The following is a 13759-nucleotide window of genomic DNA, read 5'->3' on the forward strand; positions in this document are numbered from 1 at the left end:
CATGTCTTTATACACTTCTTTTCATTCAAAAAAAACCTAGAAGAGCCTAGCATATAACGAACACTTAGCTATTTGCTGAGTAATGAATGGCCAAGACACTGAATGTGGTTAAGTCTGAGTTTCTCAGCCATATTTATTATTACCAATGATTCTAAGAGAGAACCAAGAGGGGCACAGTTGATTCCCCTAGGGGTTTTCCAGAACACAGGCTGATACAAAATAAAGTTTTTAGATATTTGAATATTATTCTTATTCTCGTGAATGGAAAAAGTTTATCGAATGTACAGCTGTATCTTTTTAGCTACTGACTTAATATGATTGAACTAAAGAGATAAAATTAGAAAAATCCCATTCATCAATGCTTTCTTTTGACTATACCTCTAATACTTCACTTCCCAGAGATCAATAAAATAAAACTACTACTCAAGTTTCTTAATTTGCAAAAACAACAGATTCTACTTATCTAACATTTCCTAAGCCTCAAGCTCTATGCTAATTACTCTTTAAAATTTTCACAACAAAACCATAAAGTAGAGGAATTGTTAAAATCCTCATTTACTAATAAATAAACTTGGCACAGAATTTGAACTCAAATCTGACTGCAGAGCTTGGGATCTTAACTGCAACATCATCAACTTGGTAACTCTATGTCTGGTCTGCTATACAGTAATTCTGGAAAGGTGGGGAGTTCAAATGTAGACTCTGCTGGTAATTTCCACTAAAAGTACATGTGAAATAAATATCTGAGGATCTTTCCATAGGTCAAAAATGGCAAGAGATTTCATCTTATATGTCAACTCTAAACAGCTTGGAATGATTTTCAGTGCTGCACTGACAGCAAAGATCAGTTCCAAGGAAAAGACTGCACTGATGAGGAGTGAAAGCCATAGTTTTACCAAGTCATTTTAAGTAACTGTTGATTCTGTTTCTGGATATCTTAAATCTGTATCACATTTCAACAGCAGACAGCTACCTATAATGATGGAAATGTCTTTCCTAAAATATCTATCTGATGATATACTCTTAGTATGTTTGTTATGAATAATTGCCATATAAAGTCTTTGCCTCTCCTACAAAGCCAATGCTTGAAACTTTGTTCAACAGGTGATTTAATGATCATTGCACAAAGAAGCCCAAGGCAAATTCTTCTCATACTTTTATATTACTAAAAAGTTTTTTTCTCTATTTCTCCTCCATCAGACGAGAGGAATATTAATAGAACATATTGTTTCCCTTTCTGCCTTCATTTAGAATCAAACATAGTATTCAATTATAATAATATTAGTTCAAATTTAAGGTACTTTTCTTTGGTCTTATTATGTTTTAATTTATAATTTCATTAGTCCAATTACACAAGGGTCATACCATAAATTTTCAAATAATTTTGAAGTGTACAGGACATAAATTATAAATGAATTCAGTCTTTATTTTGGAGTGGGAAGGATTCAGGCATGATCCTACTTAGGCTGTCATATTAGTCCATCATATCATGTGTCAGTTAATATTATAAAATACATGAAGTCAATGAAAATACTATTCTTTGTTTTACCTATGTATTTATGTATTACTAGAAATCTATTAAGTTGATCACTTATTGAATATTAGGATGAAGTCCAATGTAGTCTCAGTAGGCTGAAAACTCTTAGAAATAATGAGAAATGAGCAATGTTCAAACACCTCTGTGAAAACATGTAAAACAATAAACATGAAGTAGTGAAATAATGAGTGAATAATGAAATTCATTGACCCTTTGAGCCACCTCAGGGAATCACATACAAGTAAGAAGAGGCTAAGAAAATAAATCTGGTAATGGTACAGAAATGGTAGGACAATTTTCTAATAGTGCCTTAATTGTTGCACTGAGCAAAACACTTGCACACATACACACAAACTTAAAAACATATGAACATATATAGATATGTACAAAATATAGTTTGTGTTATGCAAATAGAATATAATTTGCTTGGTTAGCTTTTCTAACTATATGAATTGAGGTCATAAAAATTTTTACAATTTAGATACCCTTACCTCTAAGTCCTTCACCCTAGACTTTTATAGATCTACTCAAATAAGTCTACCACACATTACTGAAAATTCCATAAACTACAAAAGTCTACAAAAGTACTTGATTATATAATTTAAATTACCTCTAAAATTTAATGGTGAGAAAGACTTGAGAGCTCATAAGATTTAATTTTTAGAATTCAAATCAAGAAAGAATAGAATCCAGAGTACAGAATCAGTTGATTAAATATATACATTAAGAAAAATGCAAATTTGATAAAATTGCAAATTATTCAGGTGAAAATATGTAAAGAAAAAATAAAAATATAAAAAAAATTCTAAATAGAAATGTACTGAGATAACATTTGTTATCTCACTTACTTTAAGCTTTTAGATTACCTAAAACTAACGTTTTAAAAGACAATACGAGACGCAGCAATCTTTCCCTATTTCTACAATATACATAAATGATTAAAATTTACGGGGCAATGGAGGGCTGAGTACATATAAGTAGCTGTCTCTAAGTGTATAAAAAAGGTGAAAAGAAATCATAAATAAGGGAGTGCTTTAAATTTATCTAAAAAGGCACACAATTTATTGACGGGAGTATTAAACATTTGTCATCAAAATTTCCATCTCATATTTTTTATAAGTACAAACAAAACATGCTATTATAAAAATTAGGGTCATGTTTATTTGAACAACTAATCAGAAAGTATATTCTGAGTACTAAGGATGAAAAAAGATATTTAACTGATTAAGTTTAAAGGAGGCAAAGTCAATGAATGGGAAAAAATACAAAAATGTTCCATTAATTAAAGCATTAAAAAGACTGATCTTATTATTGGAAAGTCAAGTTTAATACCTATTTCAAGCATAATACTGTTTGTTTTTCTAATCTCCTGTATGACTTAAATACTGTTGCATATAGCTGCAAAAATGAATAAAGGAAAAATCTTGGTATTCCTGATGGTCTTTCTAGACCACGTTAATTTTGGCTTTTCTGGTTAAATAACAAAGGAAGAGAATTATGGCTAGAGAAGTTCAGCAACAAATTTTCCATTAAGATATGAAATCATGCCATGAGTTCCAAAAAAAAGGGTTAGTTGTATAAATCTGGGTAATAATCACTCATGCAAAAATCAGAAAATACCTGTACCGAGCCACCATGTCTGTCTGCTGCAAGGTGAGCTCTCAAATGGTGGGGATTTGCCTGCTGGGAGTCCCAAGCTGCCCTGTGGTCTGCCGACTGCCATTTATTAAATGCATATGGCATGCATGGAAGAAGAAAAACCCAATATGTTAAACATCTTATCCTCATAATATATAAAACAAATGTATAAAAGGAAATTTAAAATACCCTTACTATTCTGAATCACCGTGCAGTTATCTTTGTATACAGAATGTGGAGTGATTTTAGCTAAGTTGTCAAATTGTGTAATGATCAACAATAAAAATAAAATAGAACCATAAAATTTTAGAAGTAAAAATACCTTAGAAATCACAGACTCTACCCTCTGGCTTTATAAATGAACTAACAAAGAACCAGAAAGGTAAAAATGCCATGACCAAGACAGAACTCCAAATAAATCATGGGCACGCTAGAAGCCCACCCACTATATTTTTACACAGTAGAGGTCATCACTGGTTTTCTGATGAGAAGCTATTTCTAGCAAGGTACAAATGATAGCCCTTAAATAACTGTACCTGAGATTCTAAAAATATTTTCTCTCTTGCTTAGTCCCCCATTTCTGATTGTGAGAATAATATGAGAAAACAGAAAAGTTCTTTGAAAAGGGAGAAGCACTATACAGAATACTATCAGAATATGACAAAACAAACATTTTTTTTTCTAAGTGATAATCCTATACATATGAATCTCTTTGCTTCCTTGATCTCCTTTTATCTGGTTCAAATTAAGGAATCCATATCTATGAAATAATCTGAAAACTCTTGATGTTTTTAGATCCCTTGGCAAATCTGCATGGCAATAACAAACCAGTAAAATTCATAATCTACCAGTAAAATTAAGACTAGTTTCTTAATAGGGGTCAACTTCTGTTTCAGGAAAATGTGGACAACACTAATAAAAAGTAGGGAGAAGAATATACTACTTAAGCTTTATTACATGTGTGGTTCTGAATTAGCTGCTTTATATTTTATCGTATTTTGAGGTAAATATTATCATCCCCTTTTACTGATGAAGACAGTGAGACATTAAGCACTTCCCTACAGTCACAGACCTAGCAAGGAGTACAAGAGGAATTCCAACTCAGAGCCTAATGCTCTTCCAGTAATACTACCCAGCTCCTTACCAAAATTAAATACATTAAATACATTCTAAAGCCTTCAGTACTCTTTTCTTTCTTTCTTTCTTTTTCAAACAAAGTCATGAAAATCTTGCCACAAAGTGCCAAGCATATTGGAGCATAGGGACCCTCCAGCATATTGTTGGCCAGAGCAACCTTAAGGGGAGAGATGTAAAATTCAAGTAGACACATGAATAAGGCACTAAGCTTCCTAAATTGTACACTGCAAAATTACATACTCTGTGGCATAAAGTATGTCATCAAAACAATGATAGTTCTATAATGTCTTTTCATTAAACCCTCCAAATTCATAACCAGAATTAAGCAGATTTGTAGCTTAAGTTAAAATCAATCAGATGAAGTCAAGTCTAGAAAAGATTAAAGAATAAAAATGATGCTAAAATTGAGACAAATATCTAGGGCAATCAGCAATATTTTGGGGTCGTGGAACTCTCTAAGAATATAGTAAGAGCTACACATTCTCTCCTGAAAATAATTACAGGTACCCCACAATTTCAGGATCCCCTCAACTTAAATTTATCATTTGTCTAGGGGAATTACGAGGTTTAAGTCATTTGAAATAATCTTTCTTCCTCTGGGATTGTGAACTGTGGGTTTCTCGTAGAACTTAAGCTGCTTAGTGGTCTAGAGATATTTAAGAAGAGTTATTTTTAGATATACAACTTTTCTATCATGATGAAAATCTGTATATTCACATCCCAAATTCAATATATAAGGCTATCCTAAAGAATTGCCTACAAATTATATATACACATATATATACATATATACATACATATACATATATACACATACATATACATATATACACACACACACATATATACACCCTACATTTAGTGCAACAAAAACTGGACAAATGAAACATGGTTCCCACTCTCAGTGAGCTTACAATCTAGTTAGCAAGACATGTCTGAAACATGTAGAAAACTAAAAGTCTAAAATATTAGATTTGTAATTTAATTCAACAATAGAGGAATTTCACTTATTATAATACCTAACAGCTCAAGCAGAGAATTTCTAGGAATACCATATTAATCTTCTTCCAAGTACATTCAAGGAATTAACTCTGGTTTATAAAACACATACTAAGTCTCAACTTCTGAGCCATTTCTTTATACAGAATCTTTTCACAGCACTCCAGCTGTCAACTAATTTTAATTTATATATGAAGTAATTTATGTATGAGATGCTTTATAGTACCAATTTTTCTAAGTCAAAAATGTAATATTAATCTTTTAAAACTGGCCATGATTTACAGCATAATATTGTTAAACACTCCCTAAAATGTAGCATTTTATTTTGCTATGATTTTTAACAAGTGGTGTTCTTTCTTTTGATTTTCATCCTGTTTTTATCTTTAATCTTCACTTAAACTTTGATGGGATAAACAATATAAAAGTAAAAAAGGATGGCACGCTATCCTTCTCCAGAAAGGATTGTAACAGAAAATTTCTAGCCACTCCTTAACTCAGCGTGATAGCAAAATTTTTAAGTCAAAGATGTCTTCAATAAAACTTTCTTACCAAAAAAAAAGAGAAAGAGAGAGAGAGAGAGAGAGAAATTAAAACACTGCCCAAAATTTCAACAGCTTTCCATTCCTTTACCTGGCCAGGAAACATGAACTCTCTACTTGATCAACTTCTATGCCTTATCTCAGACTGACTCTCTACTCCCTCTCTAATCCATCTCTACCTACTCTCTGCTCCAAACAAATTGAACCGCTTGCTATTCCTCAAATTCTCTATTTTTAAACTTCTGCTTCATATTTTATATTATTTACTCTCCCCAAAATGCCCTTATTTCTTCATTTCCCTTTAAAAATTCCATTCATTCTCTGGGTTTGTGTCAAAAGTTACCTTTTCCATAAAATCTTCATAGAGCCCCACATATGATCTCCTCCATGGCACTTTATTAGTGCTTTGTATAATATAACTTATTCTCTTTTTAAATATAGTTATTTCTGTATTTATTATAATAATAACAGTAACAGCAGACACAGAGTTTTGATTGAATGAAAGCTTACTGTATGCTATAAATTAACATGTATTATTTCCATTTTATAGATGAGGAAACTGAGGCTTTGAGAGATTAACTTATTTGCCCAGGGTCAAACCATATCCATGTATGCCTGATTCTAGAGAACTCAGTGAGCTCGTAGCTACAATACTGCTTTTAGTCACTGGTGACAAAATCATTCTTAAAGGATATACATTCTTCTTTACTTCTAAATTTCTATAATGTGTAGAATAGTAGCTTTACGATAGCAGAAATTCAATAAATAATTTACTGAACTAAACTACAGTTAGAAAGATCAAGTGCTATTACAATTCATTCCAATAGGGTATCCAAATACTCCCATTCTAACAGAATATCAAATGTTGCTCAGTTTACACTAATTTGTACCGTTAATTAGGGATTTATGATTAAACATTTTAATGCTATTATTAAACTAATAAACAGTGAAAATTAAGAGAAAATAGTTTATCTATTAAAAATATGTATTTTCAATCCTTCAGTATGTTTTATCTATTGAAGAAAAAAGTGTATGTTTCAATCATGAAAGGAAGATATTTCATATCTAAAGGGCAGCAAACCTGGTTTTTGGATTGTTGCATCTTATCTCTGTGTTGATGTGCTTCTCTGTTTGATGACAGAGCAGGATCTTGCTGAACTGCACCCACTGGAGTAGGCTACAATACAATAACAATTGGTATCAATACATTCTATTTCAGAAATCTTATTTAAAATCATTTATTTATCTGCTTAAAAGAATTAAGGAAAAAACAAAAGACTGTTAAATAAACTAAGGCTTTAAGTAAAGGCATCATTCTCAAAATAGGTTGTTAAAGCTAAGAAGATAAAGCAAAGAGAATATACCTAGTTTTTAAAGTGTTTTTAAAATATTTAAATTCTTTATAAAGTACTTATTTTTACATCTACAAAAGATCTTCTAATGCTGCCATCACTTTTAGGTTACATTTTCATATCAAAATGATAAAAATGTGTATGTTTATGCCTCTCATTTCCAAAGCAAATGTATAAATAGAATAAATTTTCAAGAAAATTAGAAGAATTTTTAAAAACTATTAAAATTGCTTATTTCCAATATTTTGACTTGAAGAGACTTATACAAATTTTAATTTTCATCAAGGTATTAAAGTATTAAATTAATCATGAGAATATTACACAAAAAGTTATTAACTAAATCAGGACGTTAAAAGTAACTCTTCATGCTAAAATGCAAAGAATCCAGATGTAGGGCTTTTGAGAAACTCAAAGAATACTAGTACGGCGCTACCTGCAGAAACGTTCTTTAAAAAACAATAAAATGAATCCTTTAAAACAACTATTTGTTCTCCACTCTTTTCAACTGAAGATACTGTACTATTAAAAAGACAACAGATACTATAAATAATATTTTATTATGTAGAATACTCACCAACTGTTTACCAATCCAGTCATATTCATAATCAAACATATATCCTTTTCGATCAAACAAGTCAGTAAAAAGCTTTCTTAAGTAGTCATAGTCTGGTTTTTCAAAAAAATCTAGCCTTCTTACATAACGAAGATATGTTGCCATTTCTTCTAGAAATAATATAAAAATTATTTGGACTATTCTTTTCTTTAATACTCAATAATAAAATTAAGTATCTAAAAGCACATTGTATTATATAAAAACACTTGAAAAGTAACAAAATTATATTTCAATTTAAATTTTTCTAAGTTAAATTACAACAAAATAAAAAAAGAGGAAAAGAAGGAAGGGTATATAGACACAAGAAAAATGAGAGGTTTAGTTTAACAACCACTATTTTTGCTTCATTTCATTAGGAAAAGCTAAAATTTTTATTTTAATAAGATTATTTTTAATATTTGGCAGTATGAGAAGTTGAATAAGCAGTTTAATAATGCATGATTAATCACAAAGCATCATATTCAGTTTACAAATTTAAAATTTTTTTTAAAATACTGGTGAGAACTGATTTATATGAAAGCGTCTGTATTGGCCTGCTGGATTTCCTTTAAAATCAGTGACATATACCAACTAACTAACAGAGAATTCAAATTCCTAACCTTGGTTTTGAGCAGTATTCTAACCAATCAAGCTAACAAAGGAAAGCTAAAACAAATCTCAAAAACATAACACAAGAGCACAGTGTAAGACTTCTCTTAATTTCCAGTCAGATATTTAACAATTATTTGGCAATATACAAATCTCTGCATGCTATTGTAATTCCCAAATGTATTAGATATAAGTATTTTTAAGGGTAATACTTTTCAGAAGGAAAAGAAAAACAAAACAAAACAAAAAATATATATATATATAAAACAATAGGCAAAATGGTGAGCAATTAGTAAAGCAGGGCATTTCACCATCACGACAGGGCACAGAAAATCACTACAGTAAGAGATGGTAAGTTACACCTAGCATTCACAGGCAGCCCCAGACAGTAGGAAAAAGATCACACCCAGCACAATGAGGCAATAAAAGTGGTATGCAGTGGCCTTCTTTATGTAGTGACTCTCCCACTATTCCACTTTCTAGCTAAATACCTGGCCAATTTAATTTGGCAACCCCATTTTCCCACTTTTATATAGGCTTCCTTAATGACAACTATCCTATCTGCCTACACCTAAACTGCTAGTACTATTAACCGATATTTTAAAAAATCTACTTCTAGATATTACAGCAAGAAAGGAAAATATATAAAGTTTGCTGTCAATGAATAATATAAACAAGCTTGAGAAAGAGCTACTTTCGTTATGTTGATGATAATATCATTATTACATTAATAATGCCAGCATTATACAGGAGAACCAGGGAATACTAAAGTGAGATAGGAATTCAGTATTTTATCTTCAAATTTAGTTCTCTTTTCACTTAATGTGGCTGCACAAATAAATCACAGTCGTTATTTTAATATACTAACAAGTTATTCTTATTCCTTAATTGATTTAGAAACCTTAAGTAAATTTTTGTTGGCTTAATTTGAGTTGCCATAAATCTACTTGAAAGCAAAATTATTTTCATAAATGCATACAGCTCCCCAATAAAAAATTAGCACAAGGCCGGGTGCGGTGGCTCAAGCCTGTAATCCCAGCACTTTGGGAGGCCGAGACGGGCGGATCACGAGGTCAGGAGATCGAGACCATCCTGGCTAACACGGTGAAACCCCGTCTTTACTAAAAAATACAAAAAAAACAACAACAACAAAAAAAACCAGCCGGGCGAGGTGGCGGGCGCCTGTAGTCCCAGCTACTCGGGTGGCTGAGACAGGAGAATGGCGTAAACCTGGGAGGTGGAGCTTGCAGTGAGGTGAGATCCGGCCACTGCACTCCAGTCTGGGCGATAGAGCGAGACTCCGTCTCAAAAAAAAAAAAAAAAAATTAGCACAAAACTAGTGAGGTCAGTAAGGTTTTACTGGCCTTACTTAATTTAAGTAAGTTTAATTTGAAAACTAAACCAAATCATACTTCATATACCTCCTTTGAGCTTGACATTGAGACCCAAATGACTAACACTGTATACCAAAACTTTGTAACTGGCATTTCTTAGCAAAAATTTTAACTTATTAAAAGTATATCACTAAAGAAAATATTACTTCAGCTGGTACTGATCAACACTATTAACAGATAGGATTTTCTTCTATTAATACCATTTGCAAAGCAAAGGTACAAAGTGTTCCTGTGGGTTCGGCATCAAATGCTGACATCCTTTAAATCATATTTTTAGCTCTTTTTTTTTTAAGGCATAGAAAAAAAATTTATAAACTTAAGCAATAAAAATTAGCATTTCTTGTTTTCTGTATATAATGCATCAACCTCACATTATTCATTACCTGGAAAATTTTCACATAATACTTCTATTGGTGTAGCCCGTTTTGTATCTCCAATTTTCTGATACCTCTCTTTTAATGTGTCAGCCTAAAACAGAAAAAAAAAAATCTTGAGACTGTGGTAATTTAAAAATTATTTAGCTGGGGTAGCCTGTAATCCCAGAGCTTTGGAAGGCCAAGGCAGAAGGAATGATTGAGCCCAGGAGTTTGAGACCAGCCTGGGCAACACAGTGAGCCCTGATGCCTACTTACAAAATAAAATGTTAAAATATGAAAATTGTTTACTTGGAAGAGAGGACCTTAATATCTTCATATTTCGTGAAATTCAATAAGGAAACACAAAAACAATTACCTTTAAGCCTTGCCAAGGAAGACTGCCTCTCAGAAAGTACATGAACATATGACCTAAAGCTTCTAAATCATCTCTTCTACTTTGTTCTGAAATACAAAAGAAATATAAATTTCACTTTTCTCTAACAGTTAAGGATGGAAGAATGGAGAGTTTGTTCTTTCATTATGTATAAATTAATTTTCAAAAGTTCAACATATAAATACAAAATACAGATATAGTACCTATAAGTGATAAATTATATCTATATAATGTTTTTACATTAAGATTATTGTGCATCTTTAAAATATTCCTTTATAATTTTTAGATGCTGTTAGAGATTTATTTTTCTGCTTAGATATCTATTCATGGAAGTACAGGTCAAGGGGAAAAGAGTTCCATGGTTAATCAGAGTCACTATATACTATAGCTCTGTCTTAAAGATTCAGAAGGTAACATATTAAAACTTCTGAGAAGTCTAGAGTTTAAAATGTTTAACTTTTTCAACCCTGCATTTCCTAAAGTTATATGAGCACAAAACTTCCATGATAAATATTCTCCATTAAATTAAACATGATTATGGGGTATTGTGTTTAATATATTTTAAGAAAAACTTGTGTTTGACACATACCAACCTTAATAACCCCTTCACTATCACCAAAAATACTGCTTGACCAACTGTCATTTTCAAGTTGTTGTAACAAAATGTCATTTAGCATATACGTGAATAAAGATCACAGACAAAGGCTCAGGGAGATGCTTATAAATATTTGTTGACTGAATGATATTTCAATTTTTCTGTCACTGAAGTTAAATACTTAAGATTTCTCAATATTTTAAAATAATACCAAAATGCTAACTATCAATGAGAAAATACTTTAATAAGAGGATGTTTGTTTATGTGCAAGATGTTGTATCCACATCAACAACCATACTATTTAGGCAGTACTCAATGCTTTCAGAAAAGCAAACTTTTGAAAGTATGGATCTGAACTAGGATGAAGGGTCAGAAAAGGTTCTGATTTTTACTGTGTAAACATTCTATACTTGTTGATATGGTTTGGCTGTGTTTACACCCAAATCTCATCTTGAATTCCCATGTGTTGTGAGAGGGACGCAGTGGGAGGTAACTGAATCATGGGGCCAGGTTTTTCCCATGCTGTTCTCATAACAGTGAATAAGTCTTATGAGACCTGATGGTTTTATAAGGAGTTTTCCTGCACAAGCTCTCTCTTTGCCTGCTGCCAGCCACATGAGATGTGACTTGCTCCTCCTTGCCTTCTGCCATGACTGTGAGGCCTCCCCAGCCATGTGGAACTGTAAGTCCATTAAACCTCTTTCTTTTGTAAATTGCCCAGTCTCAGCTATATCTTTATCAGCAGCAGCAGCAGCATGAAAACAGATGAATACACTTGTTTTTAATAACACTTGTTATGATTTAAAGATACTATGTTTGCTTTTATTTAATCCATATATATACTTCCACCAGACTGCAAGTTGAAGAAGTATACATCAAAATTGGTAGTCATTAAGGCTACGAGACTGGAAGACTAGAGAAAAGATTTCAACTTGCCATTTCACAAGCTAAAAATGTAATATAATGGAGAGGTTTTTTTTTTTATTTCTTGCACTTTTTGTTATAAAATATAAGTATACGTTATTAAAAATAGCAAATTTTCCAAAATAAGTAGTGGCCTTAAAGTCCCTACATCCACTAATGAAAGTGGGGATGAGAATATGAAAAAAAATGTTACAACTTTTATAACAAAAATTTTACTTCATTAGATTCTGGTAGTCTTAAGGGTATAGTTTGATAAGTTTTAACAACACACACACCTGCATAACTACCACCACAATCAAGAGGCATTTCTAATGCTCCAAAAGGTTTCCTAAAGTCTCTTGCCTATTACTCTCCTCCAACTCCCACAATACCATCAGCCTCAGGCAACCACTTATCTGCCTTCATCACTACAGATTAGACAGGTGCACATGAATGGAATCATACAGTATAGATTTGTGTCCAAATTCTTTCACCTACTAAGTTTTCAGGATTTATCCATGTTGTTATGTACAATTATACCTCATTACTTTTTAATGCTGAGTAGTACATTAAAATGTGTTTATTCATCTGTTGACGGACATTTGAGTAGGTTCCAGTTCGGGGCTATTGTGAATAAAGCTGTTATGAACATTCTTCTTGTACTAGTTTATGTTGACATAGGTTTTCATTTATGTTGGGTTAATATCTAGAAAGCGGATTGCAACATGATGTTGTAAGTATAGGTTTAACTTTATAAAAACCTTCTATACCGTTTTCCAAAGGGATTGTGTCATTTCACATTTCTACCAGCAATGTATGAGAGTTTCAGTTGTTTCATAACCTGTCCAACCTTTAGTATGGTCTTCTAAATTTTAGCCATGCTAGTGGCTATGAAGTATAAGCAGTAATAAATCCTTTCAGAAAAGCAAACTTCAAAGTATGGATTAACTGACTGAACTTGCATTTCACTGGTGACTAAAGTTGAACTTTATTTCATGCGTTTGCCCATTTAATAAATTGGGTTGTCTTATTAAACAGTTGTAATAGCTCCTTGTATATTCTGGATACAAGTTATTTTCAGATATGTTTTGCCAATGCCTTTTCCCTTCAAGAAAACAGTTTGCTATTTTTTTGTTTCCTTAAAAGTAGGTTTAAAAGAAATTTTACATTTTGATGAAGTCCAATTTATCAGGGTTTTTTTCCTCTTATTTTTTATACTTTTTGATGTCCAATCTAGGAAATCTCTACTCACAGGACCACAAAGATCTTCTCCTGTTTTTTCTTCTAGAAATTTTATAGTTATGGTTCCTACATTTTAACCTATTATTCATTTTGAAGTAATTTTTTTTTTGCTTTTCGTGTGGAGTAAGGATTTAGATTTATTTTTTTCAAATTGATATCTAGCTACTCTCGTATAGTTTCTCGGCAAAACTATCCTTTCCCCTCAAGTTGCTTTTGCACCATTCTCAAAATTCAATCAACCATCTATGTATAAGTCTATTTCAGACTCTGTATTCTGACCAACTTATCTTTATCTGCCTTCATATCAGTACCACCCCAAATAAACAGAAAGACAAAATAATGACAAATGAGGAAATCAATGACCAGACAATGACCAATGGACAATCAGTAATGAAAACCGATGAAAACAAAAGCTCAATAAAATCATTAATCTTCTTAGCAGGCTAAAAGAAAGAAACACAAATTTCCAATA

At 31.8% G+C, this 13759-nt stretch overlaps 1 protein-coding gene across 15 annotated transcripts in view; it reads right to left on the reverse strand.

The window, feature by feature from the left end:
- The window catches only part of LOC105463150 (casein kinase 1 gamma 3), a 102562-nt gene that overhangs the window by 16044 nt on the left and 72759 nt on the right, over positions 1–13759 (reverse strand). For 6 of the 15 annotated variants that reach the window (XM_011710118.2, XM_011710115.3, XM_011710121.3 and 3 more), the window contains 5 exons: positions 10530–10615; positions 10181–10265; positions 7777–7925; positions 6932–7027; positions 3158–3253 (listed from right to left, as the gene is read on the reverse strand). In XM_011710118.2, the coding sequence (XP_011708420.1) occupies positions 3158–3253; positions 6932–7027; positions 7777–7925; positions 10181–10265; positions 10530–10615 (512 nt within the window). The remainder of the gene's footprint in view (positions 1–3157; positions 3254–6931; positions 7028–7776; positions 7926–10180; positions 10266–10529; positions 10616–13759) is intronic. The other 9 variants (XM_071098542.1, XM_011710122.3, XM_011710120.3 and 6 more) reach the window with 3 other exon arrangements.

Source organism: Macaca nemestrina, chromosome 6 (genome assembly GCF_043159975.1).
Source record: "Macaca nemestrina isolate mMacNem1 chromosome 6, mMacNem.hap1, whole genome shotgun sequence".
NCBI lineage: Eukaryota > Metazoa > Chordata > Mammalia > Primates > Cercopithecidae > Macaca > Macaca nemestrina.